We start from the raw sequence: 25,573 nt of genomic DNA, 5'->3' as shown, positions 1-25,573 counted from the left end.
GTTGCAAAACAAACTTCTACAAGCTATAAACAGCATAAATAACAAACTATTGTGTATCCCAGTAATAGAAGGCGATTATGCAAGGATAGACTATGATAAGTTGAGGCACCGATAAACATGCCTGATTATACCAGAATATTTGTATTAGGATATACAGATTTTTTTGCTTGTTTTCTCCTATACAATATAAACTTTAAAGTGATATTAAATAGGCAAAACATTTTTTTTTTAAAATAACAGATTATACTTACCTGCTCTGTGCAGTGGTTTTGAAACAAGCAGCCCAGATCCTCCTCTTCTCGGGTGCCCTGCCGACATTCCTGCCCACTCCCTCCTGTCGAGTACCCCCAGAGCAAGCAGCTTGCAATGGAGGCACACAAACAGGCACGCTCCCAAGCCACTGCACTGCATGTCTATTCAGACACTGAGCTGTGGCTTGGCCCTGCCCCCTCATTCTCCTCATTGCCTCACTGGCTGTAACTGACAGCAGCCGGAGCCAATGGCTCACACTGCTGTCTCAACCAATGAAGAGGAAGAGTCCCCAGAGAGCTAAGGCTCTCATGCACATCACTGGATCGAGAGGGAGCATAAGTATTAGGGGAGCTGCTGCTAAAAAGCCTTGAGCCTTTAGAACAACTTTAAGGGTACTTTAAAAGATCAAGTGCAACTTCAATGAACATTTGAATTCATGAACATGAGAGTTGATTTACTAAACTGTAGAGCGCAAACTCTGGTGCAGCTGTGCATGGTAGCCAATCAGCTTCTAACTTCAGCTTGTTCGATTAGGCTTGGTTCACACCTATGCGTTTTGCAGTGTATTTAACATTTTGCAGAAATTCACTACAGTCCATTTAACATGATTTTCTATGGGTCACGTTCACGTTTTTCAACCAATGCGTTTTTTGGAAAAGGTCAGGGACTTTATTTTACCACAGCAGGTTGTGTTTTGGTTCCATAGACTTCAACGGAAACACAGCAAAAACAAAAATGCATTGCTTTTGCTGGTTTCTCCTGCCTAACACCTCCCAAAAACACAAAACGCATCAAATTTTGCATTAAAATGTAAAAAAAAAAAAAAAAAAACCTGCCGGGAAAAACGCATCAAGGTGTAAACCTAGCTTTTAGGTTTGGCAAAAAAAAAAAAAATGAAAAGCAGATTGGTTTCTATGCAGAGATGAACCACATTTTGCACTCTCCAGTTTTAGTAGATCAACCCCTGGGACTTTTGGCTATAGCAATAAATAAGTGCTGCAGTACCCCTTTTTTTTGCCACAGTGCATCAAGCTAATGACTTTATTTCAATTCTTATATACATACCTAGTCTTGTAAAGAAAAAAAAAAGAAAAATGTATATATATATATATATATATATATATATATATATATCAGCACACATGTGTTGTAATACATTTTACGTTAAAAATGTAGACAAATCTATGAATTAAATGTGTCTGTATTATAATTAATTCACTGGAGATAACAAAATATTTGGCCTCATTTAAATTTGCTATATAAAACTCTAAATCTAAAACATCATATAATAAACTCTGCTTAACTTTGTAAAAGAGAATGAAAAAACTGTCAACAAACTCAAAGAAAAGAAAAAGAAAGCTTTGCAACAGATGGCACATTTTGCTTTAACATTTAAAAAGGAAGAAAAAAAACAATCTGCCCTATTAAATATCAGCAGCAATTTTGATAGTTAACTGACCCTTTGACTTCTGGATCCCCAGAGGCCTTTCATGAGAATATTAAATGTCCGTTATAACCATAGCTTATTAAAGTTCACAATTGCTTGCCTCCTCTCTAACAGACATGCACTTTTATCAAACCCTAAAATTTGACTTGTTCTGCAATTATGCTGCCTGAATGAACTTGCAAATAGAATAAAAAAAAAAAAATCAAACAATGAAAAAAAATATTACTTTAGCTAAAAAGGCAAACGCTAGGAAAAAAAATAAAATGAAAAAAATTTGCTTACTCCCTCTTTCGGGAACATAACAAGTGTACTTGGCAGGCGGCCTGGAGATCTGTAGTTGGGGATATCAATGGTTACTTTAAAAGTGAAAGGGTATTCTGGGTCAAAAAACTTTCACTTGTGTCATTCTTTCCTCACTGATGTGTTTTGAAAAAATGGAACTGCCTGGTTACCTCACTGTTCAGACCTTGTAGTAGTAAGTGCTAGAGACATGTTTTTTCCATTTGCACATTAGGGCTATGAAAATATATATTATTTAGAAACATTTCTTTATGGTCTCCAGGATAAAAGAGCAAATGCAAAAAATATCCACAGTGAGCAAGAGACACGTCTGCCGCTGTGGGGGACATTGGATTGCAAGCCATAGGATGGTGCAGTGACCGAATCCATCATGTACCCTATAAAGCGCTGCAGAAAATGCTGGTGCTATAAAAATACATTGAATACAATTGAATTCCACTGCAGCCAAAGCTTTTGGGGAACTTTTAAAGGGTGAGCTGCTCAAGGTAAACTCCCCCATCTACTATAAAGATGAAGAAAGCCAGGTAGAGAATAAATAGTTGTATGTCACTTACAACACTTCAGCAGGTAAGTTGTTTGGATGCTTTCCAGTGTGTTTTTAAAACAAATTAGAAATGCATGCACTGTGATTTCTATGTATTCCAATGGACCCAGTCAACAGAAGTAGAACCTGCGGCATTTTTTTCTGAAAAGCAGCAAAACACATTTAAATGATGCACCAGAATGCTCATTGTCCTGAATTAAAGTGGTTGTAAATCTCAGAAATGAACAAAGCAGATCCCTCCTTGCCTCAATCCAGAGCACTAAAGCCTCGTACACAAGATCCAATTGTTGGCCAACTGAGTGTCAGATTTTTGTCTTAAGGTTGTGTGCCTGGATCTTGTCTTGCATACAAACGGTACACAATTTTCGTGCAACACACACAATAGTAGTGACGTACGAGGAATTTCAGCTCTCGAGCGCCACCCTTTGGGTCCCTTCTGCTAATTTCGTGTTGGGCGAGCACCTATTCCAAGCATGCGTATTTGTACTTTCAATTTTTGTGTGACGGATTTGTGTACTGGCCATCAGCAAATCTGACAACCAACTGTTGTCCGCGAAAATTTACTAGCATGTCATCCAACATTTGTTGGCAGAAAGTTGAACAATTGTAAAAAGGAGCGTACTAACAGTCAGATTTTAGGACAACAGTCCGTCAACAGACAATCCCCTGCCAACAATCGTAATGTGTGTACGAGGCTTTAGTGTTATTTCTGTCTGCTGCTTCGTTCCTCTGCTATCAGCATAAATCACTTCTGACAAGTTTTCCTGACACCAAAAGAAAATGGTGATGGGGAGGGATAGCCGCTATGTTTCTGTGTGGAGGGGGGTGTGTGTTCCTTACCTCCAATCAGCTCCCAGCTCTCCTCACTGAGCTCTGCAGAGTGTGACTTTAGCTCTCTACCCCCTTTTTCTGAATTTTCAGACAAGCTTTTAAATTCAGCACTTTGAACGGATGTAGAAAAGAGAAAACTGCAGATAAATAGGTACAACTTATGTAGGAGGATTGGTTTCATCTCTATGTATCACCTGACACCAGTCACTTCACTGGGTATATGTAAGGCAGGGATCTTCAAACTACGGCCCTCCAGCTGTTGCGAAACTACACATCCCATGGGGCATTGTAAAGACTCGTACACACGCTTAGATTTTCGGACGACCGAACGTCCGTTTTTTGTGGCATCCAAGTCTCATGTCAAAAGCGAAGAGGTTACTCACAATACGAAAATTTTCGTACGACAGAATACAACATCAGAAGTGACGAAACGTGTTGAATATTTTTGTATGTATTCTTTAGTTTCTGAGCATGCGTAGTCTTGCTCTTACGATTTTTTTCATACGAAAACCGCACTGATGAAACGAAAATCAGACAGACATTGAGTTCACATCCAACAAAAAATTTATCCAGCTTTTGTCTGATGAAAAAGTGAAATCAGCTGTCGAAAGCACCGTACTAACGATCCGAAAATCGGCAGACAGCTCATCGTACAAATTTTTCCATCCAATTTTCGTATTGTGTGTACTGGCCTTAAAACTCTGACATTCACAGACATGATGAAAATTGTAGTTTCTGAATAACTGGAGGGCCATAGTTTGAAGACCCCTGATGTACGGGTTTACAAACACTATAAGAAAGATTTTTTAAGTTTCAAAATAGGAGTAAAAAACACACTAAAATGTATCCGGAAGGCAGAGATTGTGGTGTGAACCAGCTTTTAAAAAGAGTAACTCCAGTTTTTGTTTAGGGAAAAAAACATTCCCCCTGGGTGATCTATGTACATTGCAAGGATTTTAACAAACTGATGCAGATTTCTACCTTTACTTATTCTGAAGAATTAGTTATTTTCTGTGTCCATGTGCATCTAAATGGGGGGATTTCACAATTATCAATCACCTGCTACACTTGCAGGGCTCTAGTGAGGAAAGCTGCTGGGTCTGCATCCATTTGGACGTGATTTCCTTTTGGGAGTATCTCACCAAAAATCATATTTTTGTTGCAGGGGATGCTCAAAAACAACATCTGTGATTGACTGTAGTGTACTAAAATTTAACTCCTATCTTAGTGCAGACTTGTGGGAAAATCAGTAAGCCAACCACATAAGCAATTGCAATAGGATTTATTTGCTATTTTTTCCCATGAAAGTGGAGTTGCCCTTTAATATAATTTTTCCTGGAGTTGGGTTATAAAACAACTGTGATTGACTGTAGTGTACCTTTAGTGTATCCAAACCCAAGTACACATATATATCATATTGCAGCCATCTAGTCCGTAGATGTGGTCGCTGCATTCATTTTCATTTTTCAATTTCATCCTGTGGTCCTGCCATTGACAAACTTCCTGCCCGAGTGATGACACTCACTCACCGTATAGTAAATATGGAGGAGCAGCAGTCACTCTAAAGGTTAGATCAGACTACAATCCCTGGGTTCAGTGTGCACTACCACAATTGCATGCGCACACATTTTAATGCATTTGTAACGTGTTCCAGTGCTTTTTTTTTTTTTTTTTTCTACTTGAAAAATCAGAGTGCCAAGGATCCCCCTCAGCTTTATGTGCATTGCAAATCTATGCTGCTGTACTTGCTTTAAAAGCACTGGAACTAAACAAAGTGGTGTGAACTAGGATGGTTAGAAAACATTGATTTTCCTGTGCATGCTCTCAGAATGCATTTTTAAAAAATGCACCTGAAAGCCTCTGGTGAGAACAAGATCGATCTAATCCCGGCCAGTTCAGCTTCAACTGGCCATCTATGAGGAGGTTGGTTCTACTGAAGTCAATTCATCGATCGACAAGCTGGTCCGATTTTTTGCATGCGATCATTGCCAGCGGTTATAGTAGCCATTAGTGATCATTGTGTTCTGCCGGCAGGGAAGACTCCCCGCCAGCAGAATACAAAAGCACTGCAGAAGGGATTCCCCCATCAATAGAGTCAGCAATCGAGCAATTTTCTTTTCTTCCACCTGTGGAGAAGGAAAGAGAATTGTATAATCTATGGGCTGCTTAAGACAGGAAGTGTTTTAGGACTTCACAACCAAGCAAGCCACCCCCCTTACTTTCTTCTTCTTAACCTCTTGGCTTCTGACGGCATGCAAAAATGCGGCCTCTCAGCAGGTGGGCCTTGGCACTGAGTGACCTCATACTGCGTACCACATTGAAAACACTAACGGAAAGCTCCCAATCGCTACTTGTGATCTGGCACTTTCTGATCATGTGACTGCTGTGACAGCCAATCACGGCGGTCACATGATCATAAACCCCACCTCCCAGCATCTAAAAACCCCTCAAGGCCGGGAGGCACCAAGGAGATGGACTAGAGTGGAAGTGTTCTGTAGACCAGTGGTTCTCAACCTCACTCCTCAAGTACCCCCAACGGGCCATGTTTTGGGAACTTCCCTTAGATAAAATAGCTCTTATCAATACCATGATATTGATTTAAAGCAGCTGTGCAAAGTAAAAGGAAAACCTGAAAACATGGACTGTTTTAGGTACTTGAGGACTGAGGTTGAGAACCACTGCTGTAGACCACAGAGAGAGCTGGGAACAATGATAACTGATAACGGTCAGCAGAAGAGCACAGGAAGTTATCAGCTCACTGAATTTCTAGCAGGATCAACAGTTACTTCTTTGCACGATGGTAAATTTAACAGACCAAATAAGAGAAGTTTATTGTAATGCCGCGTACACACGACCAGACTTTCCGTCAGAGTGGACTCTGACGGTCTTTCCGACGGAGATCCGATGGAGTTCTGCTGAAATGGACTTGCCTACACATGATCACACCAAAGTTCGATCGTCTAGAACGTGATGACGTACGACGGGACTAGAAAAGGGAAGTTCAATAGCCAGTAGCCAATAGCTGCCCTAGTGTCGTTTTTAGTCCGTCGGACTAGCATACAGACGAACGGTTTTCCCGATAGGGATTGAGTCAGTCGGAAAGATTTGAAACATGTTCTATTTCTAGGTCCATCAGAATTTTAGAAAGAAAAAGTCAGATGAAGCCCACATATGATCGGAATGTCCGACTGAATGATTCCGTCTGACCTTTTCTGCCGGAAAGTCCGGTCGTGTGTACGCGGCATTTGTTTACACAAACTTTACATATTTGGGTACCCTCACAGTTATAACAGAGCATAGCATGCATCTTAGAGGACAATCTGCTGTGGCCTACTCAAATTCCATCCGAGGAGATTGTCAGGAAAAGGTACTTCTTCCTCACTGGTAATCAGAGCAAGACCATTTGAAAACAGCGGCCCTGGGGCTTTTCCCCCTCCTTACATCACCAAGTCTTTTCAGATAAGCAGGCTACATGATCTTCCCCTTGCACCTTTGGGAATGCCAGTCACAATAGAAGCAGTTTGTATTTTTCTGAGGTTCCACGTGAATGAAGTTGCAGGAAGAAAGGCCAGGAATAATGGGTTGCCATCTGCACAGTATATCAGTTAAGCTGCCACATCTCAAAAGCTCAATAGCATTTAAAACAAAGAGTCAAACATGATCTTGTGACTCCATGGTCTTAAAAGGGAAGTTCAGTATATTTTCACTAAGGATGTATTCGTTATTACTGCACTAGTTAAATGTGAATCTTTTCACCTTTCTATATAAAGAAAGTATATTTGCATCTTCTGACGATACCTCCATGCACCTGCTGCCTATACAAAAACCTGGGACCCCTGAAACCCAAAGCGCAATGATATGCAAATATAGGACTTTGCTTCCTAAAGTTAATGGTTGCACATCACCCCTTTTCACTGTAAAGCACCAAATAACCCTCAAAACCTTTGGAACTCTAAGGCTGGGATTACACTAAAGTTTGCAGCGGCTCACAGCAGGAGTCCAATGCGTCTCATTCACCGTTTCAGGTCCGATTTCAGCCCGAATTCGGACCTGAAATGGATCAAAAGACGAACAGGTCTCCTGTGCAACTCGCACCAGAGCCACTGCGAAGATGTGTGAACCGGCTCCATAGAGACGGTCACAATCTCCTGCTATGTGAATTGGAATGCGGGGAAAACCACATTCCAATTCGCACTGGTGTGAACCCAGCCTTATTTGTAAATACTGAACAGCCCCTATCGCCATTGGCTCAGGCTGCCACATCTCATCCCATGCACCTACCTACTGGTCCATTACTGTGAAGAGAGGTCACCCCCCAACTAACATTATGGCAAGTGAGGATTTTTGCAAGTTACCTATTTACATTACAAAAGCCTGGGAAATAACTGACTGCAGCAATATCCGAAGGCATTAAACAAGATGCCCATGGGCAGGTCCGACTAGCACAATTAACACTAAGAAATAATTGCAGAAAATCAGAAAAGGAGGAATGATGTTATTGTCTCCAGAGCCTTCATGGCCATCAGATTTGTGAAGGTAATGTTAATTTTTACACCGAGCTTCCACAGCTGCTATCTAGGGATAAACAGGCAGCTGTGACACTAATGAGGGAGCAATAAAAAAGCCTAAAAGTTTCTACTGTATCCACAGGTACGGTTAGATAACCTAAAGCTGGCCATACATTATACAAATTTCTTGTACAATTTACCTTTAGATTTACCAAACCATATAATATGAGGTCAAACCTAAACACTTTAAATTTTGTATGCAATCAGGCGGGCCCTTGCTCTACATCAAGTGTGTCAAACACAAGGCCCATGGGCCATTTCATGCAGCCCTCGCACCTCTCCTGCAGCTGCGGCACTTACCTCATCTCCGCCCCCAACTTGTCTCAGCAGTCGGCAGCAGAGAGGAGGCCAGAACTTCTCTGCCAGATCTTGTGCTTCTCTCTGCAGCCACGGATAGGCTTGTCTCTGCCCAACACCCCCCCCGCCCCCCCCATCTTAGCAGCTGGCTAAACAGAAGAGGACAGAATTCCCCATACAGATCCTGAGTCTGTCTGTGTAGTTGCGGCACCATCTTGTCCACTCCTCCTCGGGTCTTAGCATTCAGCAGACCCTGGCTGCTGACTCCAGCCCTCCTCTGGTCCTCCGCCAGACCTGTTACTTTCTTTTTTCAAGCTCCGCCCCCAGCTTCTTCCCAGCAGCACAAGATAAGGGGGGTGCACGGATGTAAGGGAGGGTGGGGGACTCCTGACTTCTGATGGCGGGGGAGCTCTTGACATCTGATGTAAGGGAGGGTGGGGTGCTCTGGACAACTAGTCTTACAGATACATCTGGCCCTGGGCGAACCATCGTAGCTCTACGTCAGCACGCTTTCAGAACACTAGGAGGCGTGCGCGCGCCGCCGGAGCCGATGCGCGTGCACCGGATGTCCTGATACAACTGGCCCTTTGAGGGCAACCATAATGCTTATGAAAATTTGACTTCCCTGCTCTATATAGTTGAAGGAAAATCGAAAGCAAATTTAATTTTAAAAAATTGTATAAATGTATGGCCAGCTTAACCACTTCCCAACCAGCTGCCGCAGTTATACTGTAGCAGGTTGGCTCCCCTGGGCAAACCATCGAAGCTATACGTTAGCTAGCTTTCAGACCATTAAGGGGCGCGTGCCGCCGGAGCCGATGCGCGTGCCCGGCGGTCCCAATGACTGCCGGGCACCCGCGATCACTTCACACAGAGAAAGAATGGAGATCTGTCAATTTAAACAAACAGATCTGTCAGGGGAGAGGAGACTGATCTGTTGTTCATACGAAGTATGAACAACGATCAGTCTTCTCACCCAGGCAGTCCAACCCCCCCTCCCCCCCCCCCAGTTAGAATCACTCCCTAGGACACACAGTTAACCCCTTGATCACCCCTTCCCTGTCGGTGTCATTTAGACAGTAATCAGTGCATTTTTATAGCACTGATCACTGTATAAATAGTCAGTGGTCCCAAAAAAGTGTCCAATCTGTCCCCCACAATGTCGCAGTCCCGATAAAAATCGCAGATCACCGCCATTACTAGTAAAAAAAAATAAAATAAATAAAAATGCCATAAATATAGACCCTATTTTGTAGACGCTATAACTTTTGCGCAAAAAGTAAAAAATATTGTTTTTTTTTTTTCAAAAATTGTCGCTCATTTTTTGTTTATAGCGCAAAAAATACAAATCACAGAGATGATCAATTACCAAAAGAAAGCTCTATTTGTTAGGAAAAAAGGACATCAATTTTGGTTTTGTACAAAGTCGCACGCCCACGCAATTGTCAGTTAAAACGACACAGTGCCGAATCGCAAAAAATGGCCTGGTCATTAAGAAGGCAAATCTTCTGGGGCTGAAGTGGTTAAGTAATAGCAATGGTTACTTTAAGAGTTCACAATGCCAAAAAGTCAATTGCATCCAATGCCCCTTTTCACAAATAGTCAGGTAGGTTAAAAAAAAAAAAAAAAAAAAACACACACTGACATTCCACTGGTAATTACTTGGCAATGGCAGCAGGACTTTAAAAAAAAGTAAAAATCAATTATTTCTGCTCCACCACACTGATGCTACATCACATGTAACCAATGCACTTTACAACTACTCTATTGGGGATTATTTTTTGGTCTTCAAGTATTAAAAGTAAAAACGCATGGAATTATCCTTTTTTTACCAGAAAAATATAGATTAAATGGCATATTGTTAAAAACGCTTGTAAAATGACAAATCAATAACATTCAGAAGCAAGCGGCAATCCTGCTTTCATTTTACTTTTCAAATTGATAGTGTAAAAAAATAAATAAAAAAATGTTTTTTTAAAAATCTTGCAAGGAAAAATACTTTATTGAATATACTAGGTGTAAAAATACATGCTTTTAGGCACCATTATTGCCTCTTCTCCAGACTATAACCTATCGTCTGCCCGCCGCTTTTTCAAGTGCTCTGTGGTCTGCGCCTTGCCTCCTGGAAAACACGTATTAAGAAGCTAAATGGTGACATTTTAAGTTGCCCCCTATTTTGTGCTATAAATGAAATGTATTTTACTGTACATTTTCGCACTGAGCCTCACAGCTGAGAGCGAGCGCGTCTAGGTTCGGATAAAGCGCCTCCGCTGAGCTAACTAAATCAAAGTGGTAGACGACTTGCAAGTCAGCAGGGAGGCAAATTAGTATTTAGTCATGCTCTTTATATTTTTATTAAAAGATTAAAACTCCGTGTGAAACGCATGGCATGCTGCCACCATCGAGGGGCTGGCTGCCAGCACTATTGCAAACACATGCCAACAAGGAATCGATCTAAGCTCGAGCAATGGGTCTGCCATTCACTACACCTCGCTATGGTAAGTTAGATTTATTGCTAAACAATATAATTAATGAGAACAGCCGAGGACTGCGGCACGAGGGGGGGGGGGGGAAAAAAAGACAGAGGTAATGGGTTTTAAATAAATTGGGCTTACAGATTATCAAAATTTCTCCCTGTGAATCCCTTTAGTGTGTTTACCAACTGACCTATCAAGCAGGCAGACACGGGTTTAGCCCAGCTCGATAGAATGGAGATGAAGATATGGAGGGGCTTCTAATTTAGGGAACGGTTTAATTGCAGGCAATGAGTGGGAGCGACATCCTCATCAACCCTCCAGACGAGCTCTTCGGCATAATGAATAGGGACCTTTAAACACCTCAAAGCCAGACCAGATGTTCCACGTAATCAATGAACTACCTCTGAGCACATGTTTGTACTTATCTTATCCATGTGTGATTAGCTTGTTATCCATGCAGCAAGGCTCTGCTTGAAGGAGCTGAGAGATTGGTCAAAAAAAAGGTTTGGCAGAAACTCATACCATGTATTGTCATCCAGGCTGCGCAAAGGACTGTTTCGCCATGTTACACACCATATCATCCTCACATTCTATAAGCTTTACATAATGCTGTACATTGCAAAAAGGCAGCAAAGCATAAATAAGTGGCTGAATTGTACAACAACTTTTGTAAACAGTGAACAAGTCAAAGATGTTGGGTTAGCTACAATGCACATCAAGAAATTTCAAAACACACAGCCAGGCTTGCTTGTCCACCTGACAACTCTTCAGAATGAGAATTCCAAAACATCCGAGGTATTTGTTGGAATTAGATTTTTTTTTTTTTTTTTTTTTTTTTTTTTTTTATTTTATTGACGGATTTATGATGTGCTACGGAGTGATCTGTATTAAGATTGAGAGGCAGCTCCTGGACTTAGCGCTGGACCATGGACCAGCACTAGCAATACAAATATTTTCATTCAAAGTTTTCATTTTAGAAGGCAGAAAAACTATGAAGCGGAATAAAACCATTTACCACACATTTGTTAAAGCTCCAGTTTAGTAAAAAATAAATAAAATATGAATAAAAAAATAAATAATAAAAAAATATATATATATATACACACTTTAAGAGTAATAATAGTCTATATGTAATATTTATTGCCACCAGGACTTTTCCCGAGCCTCTCCCAGCCTATGGAATTCCCTATCCCAATCAGTGAGATTATCTCCTACTCCATTTGCTTTTAGATGATCCCCAAAAACCCTTGTCAGAGAAGCCTATTCTGCCCCACCTAAAAACTGTACTTTTATTTTCTCCATCAGCTCCTTCCCCACAGCTATTACCTTTTGTAATCACTTGACCCTCCCTCCTAGATTGTAAGCTCATTCTCTCTGATTCCTCATGTATTGAATTGTATTGTAACTGTACTATCTGCCCTCATGCTGGAAAGCGCTGCGCAAACTGTAGGCACTATAGAAATCCTATTATATATATATATATATATATATATATATATATATATATATATATATATATATATATATATATATATATCCCAGTGCATTATGGGACTGTATTAAGAGTAGTTCTATGAACGGCAAAAGAGAAAAAAGGGGGCGGGCGAGTGGCGCAACTTTCCTGATTTGTATCCAATGGTGTTAATCGTTACGGCACCGGAAAAAAAAAAGCCTTACCGGGTGGTGGTATCTTGCAGCTGTGAAGAAGACAACACAGGTAATGGGATACACAACATAACACATACTTAAGAAAAAAAAGAAAAAGAAAAAAAAAAAAGCCTCAATATCAGAATCAAAAACGAATATTAAAATAATGAATAATTTATATAAAATGTATGAAAACCACATGAATTGGCAATACATTACATACAAAAATCTATCAGAAAAGGTCAGGCTTTCAGATTGACCAACAAAGCGCCATATATTTATATACTGATCATTCTCCTGCTTCATTCATGGCAGAAGCCAGACAGGGAAATTGGTCTGGATGCACTCCAAATTCATATAGAAAACACTCAAGTCTCCTTGATATAGATATGCTACCCTATATGTTAAGGTATGGGTTAACACAATGCACATTCAGGCTCAGTTCACATGTGGGTGGCTGCAGAACATTCCCACAATCACCCGCAATAAAAACAAGCTGATGTGAGAAAACACATGGAATGGCACCCAATGCAGTGCAGGACCCGTGGGGAAATCGCATGGTCTTTATACCCTGTTGGCTGCGTTTTGGAATGCATGCACCTTTTTCTGCGGGAAACGCAGGCATGGCAGCCCACTCAAATGAATTGCCTGCCGTGCCCTAGCAAACGCATGCAGTGACACTGATATTGAATGATAACTCAACTATTACAGTAGTCAGGCAACATAATGAATTGCACTGTACAATACTACACATAATGGGTTGCCTTACTGCACACATTGTGTTACCTCAGATCATTATGTGAAAATTCAAAATTTTCATTAATAAGGCACTTGTCAGCTTTTTCCACATAACATTTTTATTTCACATCCAGAATACTGTGGATATTGAATACCATTCAAGATTTGAGAGAGCGTTTTTTTCAGACAGACCTCATCTGCCAGACTTACAGAGGGATAAAGTCAGAATCAGCAAATTACAACTGGGAAGCAGAGACCGAATATAAAATAAGTAAATATCATTATAAGCTACATAAGGCTTCATCAGATGGGGGCTGACACCTGTCCTGCATTCAGTCTGCCTTTGTTTTGATGTCTGCATCCAACCTGAGCTGTGCACAGGCAGCCCATATAGGTGGATGCAGAAACAGCGGCAACAGACACAGGTCAACATTTGCCAGCTGTGCAGGATCAGCTGAATGGCCCTAAATATGGACAGATTGAAGCCTAATGCCCTGTACACACGACCGGTTTTGGCGTCGGAATAAACCCTGAAGGTTTCTCTGACAGAATTCCATTCAAGCGGTCTTGCCTACACATGATCAAACCAAAGTCCGACCAAAATCCGACCAAAGTCCGACCTTCCCGAACGAGGTGACATACAACACATATGACGGGACTAGAGAAAGAAAGTTCAATAGCCAGTAGCCAATAGCTTCCGTCTCGTACTTGCTTCAGAGCATGTGTCATTTTTGGTCCGTCGGAACAGCATACAGACGATCGGTTTTCCCGATAGGAATTGGTTTCGTCGGAAATATTTAGAACATATTCCATTTCTAGGTCCGTCAGAATTTTCGGGGAAAAAAAAAGTCCGATGAGGCCTACAAACAATCGGAAAAGCTTCTATCGGACTTTTTCTGTCAGACATTCTGCTCATGTGTACGCGGCTTAAGGCTGGCCACACATTATACAATTTTCTTATAAAATTTTCCATTAGATTTACCAAAACCACATAATATGAGGTCAAACCTAAACACATTCAATGTGTATGCAATCAGGCACGCCTTTGCACTATATAGTTGAAGGTAAATCTAAAGGAAATTGAATTAAAAAAATTGTATAGTGTATGGCCAGCCTAAGGCCCCTTTCACACATGCGGATCGTTTTTCATCCATCTGTTGATTATTGCATCTCAATGGAAAAATTATGTAAATGGATGATCATCCATTTACATCTGCATCCATCAACATCTGTTTTATTTTTTAAATGGATCAAATCCCCATTTTCCTTTCGTTAAAAAAACAGATTGGACAAAAAAAAAGATGTAAACTGACAAACGGTCCGGTTTTCATCCGTTTTTGCATTGGTAGTAGAAAAAACGGATGAGAAACTGATGAAAAACTGATGAATACTTCATCCGCTTTGATGTGACTGAACAGATGAAATGAACGGTCCTGTGAAAGGGGCCTTAATAAATAAAGTTTGTAAAGCACAAAATCTACCCACAGTCTTCAAATAGGGACAACCATACATGCACAATCCATGTTCCCGGGCTCATTATGGAAAGAGTTGGAACACCTGATATGATATGGAAGAAGGGCCTACAGACATATGAATGTCCCTAGGTGGGTCCACAAATGGTCAGTTTTCTTCACAGTGAAAGCAGAGGTGAAAAGGCCAAAGAAAAGAAAGTTAATGCAGCCACCACATCTAATGACTGGTAAGCTGCAATATATTACATTTTTTTTATTTTGAGTTTAATACCACTTTAAAGGAATTAGAATTAGATTTAGAAACAGATCATTTTCATATATCTAAAGGCAAGCTCTTGTGGCCAACATACACTTGTGGCAAATTGAGATGGCCCATTCTCTTGTATTTGCACTATGTTTTTATTATATTTTATTTCAACTTCCAAAAAAGTCAATGCAGACATAATGAGATCACATGTTAAATTTTAAAAGTGTTGCATCTTCCTCAAAAGCCTTTTTCATGGCTTTATTTGAACTGCCTCTGTGCTCGATGCCTACATTCACAAGACCAAAGACTGGACTTCCTCCATAAAGCTTACATTTTGACATGACGGTACATTTCAAAGCTGGAATATCTTTACATACAGATACTTACCATATGTGACATTTACATCAAATTTTAATGAGACAATAGCAAAAGTATTGTTAATATAGGTGTACAGCTCCATCTATAGTATTTATATTGCCAAGGTTGGTAGAGTTAACAAGATACCTAAAAGTATCAGAGGTTGACTATACTAAGGACAAAAACTATTACCGGGGGGAAAAAAAAAAAAAAAAAAAAAGAATGTTAGTTGCTGTTCAATACTTGCCTACCAAAAAAAATTCTGGTACATTACAGGGTTTATTTTTATATTTAAACTGGAACATCAGCCTTGCTAGTCAAAATGTAATTTCAAACCAAATAACTGTCCCTGTATGAAAAAAAAAATTCTTACTAGTCATGGAGTCCAGGATTGTCTTCCTTGCAGACAGTTCTCTTTTGCTGCTCTTGTCCCATGCTGCCAACTTGAAACAAAATCTTGCGCATGTGCGCTAATCACTGCCTCCCGGGATGTGTTGTAGACATCCTAGGAGGCGGCAGGTGGCTAGACATATGTCATCCTTGCCTAGGCGTGCATTTGAGAAGTGGGAATCGAGAAGTCTAATAAAAAAAAAGTATTTATTGTTTTAAAAAAAATTAAAAAATGTTCCAAGTTGTGTATGAGAGAAGGGGGGAGGAGGTATAGAGAATAAGAGAACGTGCTCCTGTTGATAGTAGAAAATAAACGGTTAATGGAAGCTAATGCTCCTGACTATTTAAATGGGATTTGTGGTTACTAGACTGGATTGATGCGTTCCTGGATTCTGTGCATCTACTACTACTCAGTGGTTTATAATCCTGAAGTGTGCAACTATAATACCACAAAAAATCTCCTCTGGGGGTAAAAGACCAATGGAAAATAGGTTTCAAAAGGAGGTATGGTCAACACAGGCAAGTACATATGCATTGTCCAAGTAGGGAGTAGTAAAAAAACATTTTCAACAAATGACGACCAAACATACAGCAACACCGAGATGAGTCTACTTCTAAGGAAAGGTCTATAAACTGCTTGCTTATTAAACTGTACATCTCTGAAATTAGGTTTTTTTCCACAAAGACACCATGGATGGGAACTTTACCACCAGAAGCACGTGCATCTCTCCAGTATAAAGCCTTAATATGTACACGTTCTTTGTACATGGCTGGCCAAATCCCAACTGCCAGAAAGCTGAAATTGACATTCTTTTCAATAAGGACATAGCATTAGGTTATGAAGTCCTGCAAGCAGCTGTCCCTCCAGCCTTTTGCCTTCTTACTTATCCCTCTCAATTGGCTATCCTGTGAGATTCCCAAGAAACACTTTGAATATAACCTTTTCTGGGAGGTTTACATATGGCATCTTACTTTTTGCATCTTTCATACTCAACACAAACACTTTTCTCCTGATTTTTGTTGGCTTCTAGACTGAATTAACTAACCCGAATTATGCATTTAAGTGTATGTGAGAACACCCATGCATTTCCATTCCAGTGTGGGGAAAAAAAAGTCCCTGCACCTTTTTTGTACGAATCCAATGCAAGTTCAGACATACAACTGTATGGCTGAACACGCATTGCACAGACATCGCATGCGATCGGTACCGCAGTGCGGGTGCGAATCACATGCAATGTTTGTGTTCGCTACAGTGTGAACCCAGGCTAAAGCTGAACTCTAAGAAGATATAAAATGAATGCAGTGGTGTTTTCAGCAGTGCAAGCCTTGAAAGTGCATGAATTTGGCCCTGTATCAGCCTCATGCAACATTGTTCTGCAGTACTCATATGCCAACAAGATACATACTGATAGGAGGATAGAGTGGAATGACAGAGAGGAGTTCACAAGTATGCTGCTTCTCCTTTCACTGTCCAGTCACAGTCTGGGAGAGGGACAAGACCCGGCTTGGTCCGGCAGGAGGGATTTACAACCCTAAAATTGATAACTTTAAAGCGGGTTTTAAGCACTTTCAACAGCCGATTTATTCACTTTGAGTATGCAGTTTCTTTATCCTTCATTATGTTTCTGTTTAAGCTGGTGCCATGACTGCTGCCCCAGATTTCCTGCTTCAGGCCTCTGTCACTCACACTGGATGTTTTTACAGCTGCTGTTTTTTGTTTCAGATGTTTTTTTCTGCAGCCAATAAACTCTCCAGCATGTTATCCTAGGTGTCCATGCACACATAGACTGTTATCAGCAGTTTTTGGCAAGGGCATTTCCTGACTAGGAATAAAAAAAAAATAAAATCCCCAGAATCCCCAGAACTAGTGGGTTTTGAGAGAAGTTTTTCAGCTGTAAAAATGTCTATTCAGTGTTTATCAGAGTTTTTGAGCCATAAGCTTCTGTGGAAGTATAGTTTGTTTTAAAAAAAAGCTAAAAAACGCTGAAAAATGCTACTGCAAAAATGCTGAAAAACTCATTCTACAGCTACAGATTTCTACAGCTGACGCTACTGGCTTTTTTAAAAACGTCTAGTGTGCATGACTCCTCAGGGTGGATCATTGCTCTTGCAGCATTCTGTAGAACCACCATTGCATGCAGTGATTAGATTGTGTCTAATGCCCTGTACACACGACCAGTTTTGCCGTCGGAATAAACTCTGAAGGTTTTTCCGACGGAATTCTACTCAAGCTGTCGTGCATACACACAGTCACACCAAATTCCGACCGTCCAGAACGCAGTGACGTACAACACATACGACGGGACTAGAAAACGGAAGTTTAATAGCCAGTAGCCAATAGCTTCCGTCTCGTACTTGCTTCAGAGCATGCGTCGTTTTTGGTGCATCGGAACAGCATATAGACGAGCGGTTTTCCCGACAGGAATTTGTTCCGTCGGAAAAATATAGAATATGCTCTCTAAGTCCGTCTGAATTTTTGATGGAAAAAGTCCGATGGGGCATACACACTGTCGGAATATACGATGAAAAGCTCCCATCGCACTCTTTCTGTCCGGAATTCCGCTCGTGTGTATGCAGCATTAGACCCATACACAGAGAACTTTATTTTGATTTCCCCATCGACACAGTGTGTGGCCGGTGTTTTGTCAGATTAGGCAACCCGTCAGATCTTGCTACACTCCGCACTCGTCCACAGTAAGGATACAGTGAGAAGGCGGCAAGCGGACATCTTGTTACACCCACTGGAGTCTTGCATTTCACAGTTATTTTTAACAGTAAATGGAGCTTGTATAGCCAAATTCAGTATTTTGAAATCCGCTTGAGTGTTTTGATGTTGAATTTTCAAAGCAGCAATGTTCTGTCAGATTAGCAAACCTGTGAGATCAGCAGGCTTGCCGCTGCTTTTAAAATTCAACATCCAAATTGTCAGACGGATTTAAAAATACTGAATTTCACTATATAAAGCTCCAATTACTGTTAACTGTGAAATGCAAGACTCCAGTGGGTGTAACAAGATGTCCGCTTGCCATCTTCTCACTGTATGCTTACTGTGGACAAGTGTGGGGTGTAGCAAGATGGCAGCAATGAAACGTCACTTCCGTTACAAAATCTGACAGGTCACCGAATCTTATGAAATACCGGCCTTAGACACAATCTAATCACTGCATGCAATGGTGGCTCCACAGAATGCTGCAAGAGCAAGGATCCACCCTGAAACAGGAACCCGGGGCAGCAGTCATGGCCCCAGGTTGAAAGTGCTTAAAACCCGCTTTAGGTCATCAACTTTACGATTGTAGAGCACACTAGCATTGTCTGATTATACCACCTATACTTCAATGCATGAAAGTTGTAGGGCACCATTTTCTGAAGGTGTAAGATACACGTAGATATGTGCACATAAGGCTAGACACATTATCCGCCTATAAATGGTTCATTCATCCATATACAACTATGTAGAATGGCATGAGGCGGCGTTCATCATTCAACTATACAGTTGTTTCCTCACCTTACCAACGATCCCTCATTATGTGGCTGCAGCCCATGCGATATTTAATCACTGTGGTGCTGGCATATAGTCAATTTTCACACTAATCAGCACTTGCTTCTATTATTGCAAACCGTTCACACTTCATTTCTATCACCTCATAACGTTCACATTCTTCAAAATGACTGACACCCCAAAACCAACACACAGTGTAGGTCTATACCTCTGCCTATTAGCAGTTACCGTCACTGACCAGCATTGCCACACGGCAAGGAGCATCCGGTTAGCAATTCCCGGTATAACCACAATATCCACTATGGAGAACAGAGAGAGACTCACGTCTACATTCTATTAGCACAGCAGGGGTACAAGAATTCTGAATGAATTGGTTTAACAAAATTAAACATAGAATATAATTACAAAGTGAAGAAAAGAAGGTGGGTAATTTGGGAAATCAAAAACTCACACTTTGTACAGTGTCTACATATTTTCTCCCACACTGAAATGCGACAGTGTTTTTTTTTCTCTGCTCTAGGCAATTAAAGCGTTTTATTTATTTTTTATTATTATTTTTTTTAGAGAGAGAGCGCGCAAGAGAGAAAGAAAAGAGCATCTTGTATAACAAATATTGAAGTAGGAAATTATTAGGTCTAAAATAAGCCAAACTAATAAATGGGGCTGCTCATTTTAAAGCCCAACTTCAAGATATTAGCAACCTTTCCTTCCCATCCCCTCTAACTAACCACTGCTATGAAAAAATAAAAATAAATAAATAATCTTTAAATGCCCATTTTACTTACCTGATGCCGGAGTCCGGTGACAATCTTATCTTCTTTGATTTCCTTCCTGGGGTCATTCTTCCTACTGCCTGTGTGATGTAGACATCAGCTATTGATGGAGGTATCCAGGTCTCTCCCAAAGAGTCCAGAGGCAGGAGAACACTTAGAGATGGGGACAAGTGCCCAAGAAGATAACTACTGGGGAGAAAATGCCCGATCCCCAGGGTAGGAAAAGGGCTCAGCTCATAGAGGAAACTAACTTTGATTCGTTGCACCCTGAGTTGGCTTAGAAAGAGGTGTTTGGTTTCAAGACTGAAGAGTAAGGTAATTACACAATGCATTGCTTTTTGCCTAGAGTTGGTCTTTAAATAATAGGCAAGGGTTGTAAAAGTGCTAGGTTCAGGCACCAGGCAGTCTAGTTAATTCTATCGATCAAAGTTTAAAAAAAAAATCATGAATAACGTGAAAGAAAATAGGAAAAACCTATAATTTAATAAGTGCAAGACAGCTTTCTTACCATAATGACTAAATATCTAAATAAGAGTATGCAGGTAGCAATATATTCCAAACAAAAACACAGAAGTGACACATTCACACCTGGGTACAAGATCAATTTCTGATATATGAACACAGCAATTTATCACGGTGATATTCAGCTGTTCCTGTATTTAAAAGAAGCAAATATTGTGGAGGAACAAAAGTAGAAGTGGTAGATGTTGCACTTGGTTCTTTCCGCAGATTCATGCCCAACGCTAGACAGTTTTGGATAATGAATGTTACAGGTGTATCTTAAGAGCCCACCTTTCCAATCTGTTGTGAACTGCCATGCATGTTACATGCATTGCTTAAAGTCTTTTATCCCTATAATCATACAGGCTGTCTGAAGCTGCAGATTTTTCATAAAAAACAATTAAAGCCTACGATTGAGGGAAACAGTCTCATCTTCTGATAGCAAGCAAAGCATTCCTCTAAAAACCTGGAATGTTCTCATCCATTAGCAACAGCTTTGCTTGAGTGTCCTTCAATTATTTATACTGAATGTACAACAGACCCATCTATGCCCATCCCACACCCATTACCTCACCTCTACTCTTAAACCAAACCCGTGCTTTGCCCACGTAACAAGTTTAATTTAAAAGAGAAATGTCCAAAGCTTTTTTGGCCATACATCTTTTGTGGGTCACAGGAGTACAATTATCTTTGTCCTCCTGTGATCCAGAGTCAAGTGATAGTGGACCATTACTCACTCACCGATCCCGACCCCTTACCACATGATCAGCTGTCAGCCAATGACAGCTGATCACGTGATGTAAACAGAAGATCATAACTGACTTTTTATTATCTCACACTGACAGCGTGAGGACAGCGTAAGGAGGAAAAAAAAAACGATTAATGGCTTCTGTCAGAGTGACATCGGACCCACACATGGACACTCACTGCTGCCAAGCAGTGTCCACCAGGGCCACCTATCAATGCCCACCAGTGCCGCCTATGAGTACCCATCGGTGCAGCCTCATCAATGAAGGATAAAAATTACCTGTTTGCAACATTTTATAACAAACTATGAAACGATTTTGGTTTTTTTTTTCCAAAATGTTCGTTTTTTTTTCATTTTGCAAAAAATAAAAAACCCAGCAGTGATTAAAAACTACCAACAGAAAGCTCTATTTGCGTGAAAAAAATGATAAAAACGTTATATGGGTACAGTGTTGCATGACCATGCAATTGTCAAAGAGTGACAGAGCTGAAAGCTGAAAATTGGCAGGAAGGGGGTTTAAGTGCCTAGTAAGCCCTTGGTTAAACACTTTCCCTTAATGAAGCATTCTAGGCTGAAAAAACTTAGGACTGCTATGTGTTTTCTAAAATCCTTATGCTAGTTAAAGCCTGTATATGGTACAAGCAAAACTGAAATACTCACCAAGTGAAGTAGTTAGCATTTTACCTTTAAAGAGAAATTAAACTCTGGTAGCTGTGCCCAAAAAAGTCAGGCCAAAGACTAGTCACCAACGTTGCCTGTGCTAACCATGTAGCTGATCTTTTACAAGTTACAGACTTACCATGCCTTTTTCTGCACAGTGTTTGTGTGAAGGCGACCAACTTGGTAGAGGCAGGGCTTTGCTTTCTTATGTATAAGCTAGGGGAACAGTGAGCACCACAGTGACATCATCAAATCTCACTTTAAATCTAGTGAGACTAACAGTCAAAGTCAGCACTGCCTTTTATCCTACACTGCAGATATACAGCTAAGAGGCTTTAGGTACAGAAGGGCCTACACACTCTAGCATGCAAGGAAATGCATTGTTATTTTTCAACAGGCATTCAAGACAAACTTATATTATTCTAGATATTCCCTATAACACAGCTTTGTTGCTATGGCTATTTTCGTTATTTTATTGGCATAAACATGGACTAACATTTTAAGACCATGTATTGTTTAGAAGAAAAGATTCCCCTATTGATATACAAATGAACCGGTTGGACTGGTTCATGAAACCCAGGACAGGAAATGATGCTACAGCAAGTTTGGGGGGGTCGAAAATAGGACTTGAACAAGCCATGTGCTGAGAGACAAAGGAAGAGAAGTTCTGGAGGACTTCAGAGAAGGAGAAGTCCTGGAAGATTCAGGTCTCCTGGAATACGGTTCCATCATAAAGAAAGACTAAAAATAGGAACGTTACCTGGGGATGACACTAAATCTGCAACCCAAGTTAACTAACTTTTAGTGTATCCCTCTTGCGCACATTATCCATGCTAACCACAAAGCATAGCTTGTGCATATGTACATTGTGGAAACGTTTAATACCTGTCAGTCTTGTGCTGTATTACTATGATTGCAATAGTTTTTTTATGTACAGCATTTTGTTTAGTAAAATGCTCAGTAATAAACTACAGAGGTCTAATTGCTTCTTTGCTTATACCACAAAAAAAAAAAAACCTTTGAAGACAAAAAGCAACACAAAAGCAAATCCTAATTCTTTGAGTTCAGGTCCACCCTAAAGAGTAAAATGCTTTACAATTTATCCTAACTTTCATGTCAAAGATAACGGTTGATCCTGCCAGCTTCTAGAGCAGGAATTCCTTTCTGTTCAAGGCAAAAAAAAGGTATATGATCATTTTATTGCAATTTGCCAGTGAGTGTTGCCAGCCCAGAGAGCTGGTAGATCAAGGTTGTGTCACATGGCATTATATTGTTGTCATTCTGCAGGAAGAGGAGTGACACTCCTACACATCTCCATCACATCCAGTTCCACCCCCCCCCCCCATTGATTTCCATAAGATCCCCATTATACATGCCTTCTGAGCAGCAAGGGCTACTAAGAGTTGAAGCACAAGAGCAGGAATGACATCAGCAAAAGCAACGATTCTGATCTCTTCCAACAGAACTTGGTCAGCAGCCAGCTTTAAAATAGAATAGGTGTCATGTGACTGCTACTAAGGGTTTCAAAAATTGTATTTTCAGTAGTTCTAAAGGCACAAGGTTTTTCTGGGTGCAGCTCCCCCCTTATACTTACCTGAGCCCCATCTCAATCAAGCAATGTGCAAGAGAGCAGCAGCTCTCTCTGGTCTCTCTCTCTCCTCAATGGCTCACACAATCACATCCAGTCAGCCAATGAGGAGAGACCAAGAGGGGCAGGTGAGCTGTGCTGTGTGTTTAAATGAACAATCTCCATTCACAGGAGGGCAGCTCAGGTGCCAAGAGGCTACCATTGCACAGTACAGGTAAGTATTTATGTGTTTATTTAAAAAAAAATACAATCTTTGGAATCAGAGTGTTTGCTTGTGATTTTAATGCAGAAGAAGCATAATTTTATGGATAGGTGAAACGGATGACTGTTTGGGATAATGCTTGAGGAGAGGGAGAAGTACAGATGTTTTGATGACCACTGCTAAAACTACGGATGAGGTGCTATCAGCATGAAAAAGTTTAAACACGCCAAACATACCAAACTGAATACAATTTAATGGACTACACCCAACTCTGAAGGCAGTGCCTTGAATTACATTCATTTGGGGGAAGCTTGGACAGATAATGCATAGTCAGTTAGCAGGTTGGCTACACTTATGGAAAACCGTAGGGTAGTTTGGAAAGCCTGAAAAAATACTGCTGTTGGCTAATATCTAAACAGGAGTTAGAATTCCATATTTTCAACTGCTCTGGAAAAATGCCAGCTATACATTAACCCATTTCTTTGGGCAACCACCCCAACATTAATCAATGACTATCTTTGAAAACAGTTCAAGCTCTTTTAGCGGTCAAATTCTCAATGTCCCATGAGACCCAAAAGAGTGGAAGGAGCACAAAGACTTAACAGCGTAACTAATATATTAATAAACTACTACAAGAAAACACTTGGAGTATCTTCATCCTTTATGTATTAGAAATATAATAGTTCAAAGTTCTACCTCTAATTTTCGAAACAGAGTTCATTTTCATCCAATCACCTGAAGAAAGTGCGGGGGTCAATCAGCCACAAGGTAATGTGAATCTAGAAGCACATGCAGAGAATGAATGAGGAACTAGGTCATGCTCACATCACTAGAAATGGCACAGAGAGACACCATCATGGCAAAAGCTGCACTAATGAGCGGTGACAATTCTGATGGAGCAGTTGTTCCATGCATCTGAAGGTAGCAGATGAACTTACTTTTTTCTCCTTCTCATGATGTTTATCCTGAGAGTGAGAGGAAGAATCACTTAAACTTTGATCAAATGATCTACTAAAATCCAGTCTGCCTTTTCTCTATAAAAACACAGAGAGCAAAGAAGTAAAAGATGTAAGTACCTACAGAAAGAATTTGGAACCTTCATATAAACTGAACCTAGGCCCCCAGGCTCTAAAACATGTAATGTATAACAAGGTGCAAGGAAAATGTCACAGCAATTATATTGAGAGTGGGACTATGAAGAGGGCAGTTGACAAGCAAGGTGCACTTAGAGGCAGCATAGAAGAGAAGCGATGTCATGTTGTGTAGGAGGGTTTTATTACAAGCACAAACCAATTCATAAATTCATCCTCCATGGACCTTTTAGTAACTTCTCAAGTCTGTAGGAGCAATTCCTGACCTGTCACAATATACAGCAACAGCAAAATATTTACAAAAGCTACACCTTTTATCATTAAAAAGTCATCCCTAAGCTCGAGTCATGCGACTTTACCTAGACCAGGGGTGTCCAACCATTTGACCTTCCTGGGCCACACTGGATGAAGAGAGGTGGTCTTGGGTCACAAAAAAACAATAAGGAGAGCTGATGAGCAGAAAAAAGTCAGGCAGATCACAAGTTAACCATCACGGTTGATTTTGACACTGCGGTTGATTTACTAAAGGCAAATCCACTTTGCACTTCAAGTGCACTTGGAGGTGCAGTCGCTGTAGATCTGAGGGGAAGATCTGAAATGAGGGGAAGCTCTGCCTATTTTATCATTCAATCAGGTGCAAGCAAAGATGCTGTTTATTTTCTTTGCATGTCCCCCTCGGATCTACAGCGACTGCACTTTCAAGTGCGCTTGAAATGCACCAGTAGTGCAAAGTGAATTTGTCTTTGGTAAATCAACCCCAAAGTCAAAGTTTTTCTTTATCCACATTTTTGGTAAGTGTAAGCGCATTTTTTTTTTTAATGAAAAATTCTCCTACTCCCAAAAAAAAAAAAAATCAACATTTTTAAAGCGGAGTTCCACCCAGAAATGGAACTTTCCTCTGATCCGGTCCCCCCCCCCCCCCCCCTCCGGTGTCACATTTTGCA

General features: G+C 40.6%; 1 protein-coding gene across 6 annotated transcripts in view; it reads right to left on the bottom strand.

Annotated features, from left to right (window-relative positions):
• MLLT10 (MLLT10 histone lysine methyltransferase DOT1L cofactor) overlaps positions 1–25,573 on the bottom strand; it is a 294,670-nt gene that overhangs the window by 167,255 nt on the left and 101,842 nt on the right. For 4 of the 6 annotated variants that reach the window (XM_073629758.1, XM_073629760.1, XM_073629754.1 and 1 more), the window contains exon 7: positions 24,477–24,572. The exons of the other annotated variants lie outside the window; for them this stretch is intronic. In XM_073629758.1, the coding sequence (XP_073485859.1) occupies positions 24,477–24,572 (96 nt within the window). The remainder of the gene's footprint in view (positions 1–24,476; positions 24,573–25,573) is intronic. 6 annotated transcript variants of the gene reach the window in all.

This window comes from Aquarana catesbeiana, linkage group LG05, assembly GCF_042186555.1.
Source record: "Aquarana catesbeiana isolate 2022-GZ linkage group LG05, ASM4218655v1, whole genome shotgun sequence".
In the NCBI taxonomy this organism is placed as follows: domain Eukaryota; kingdom Metazoa; phylum Chordata; class Amphibia; order Anura; family Ranidae; genus Aquarana; species Aquarana catesbeiana.
The sequence above is the reverse complement of the archived record's forward strand: the minus strand, read 5'-3'. Positions and strand labels throughout refer to the sequence as shown.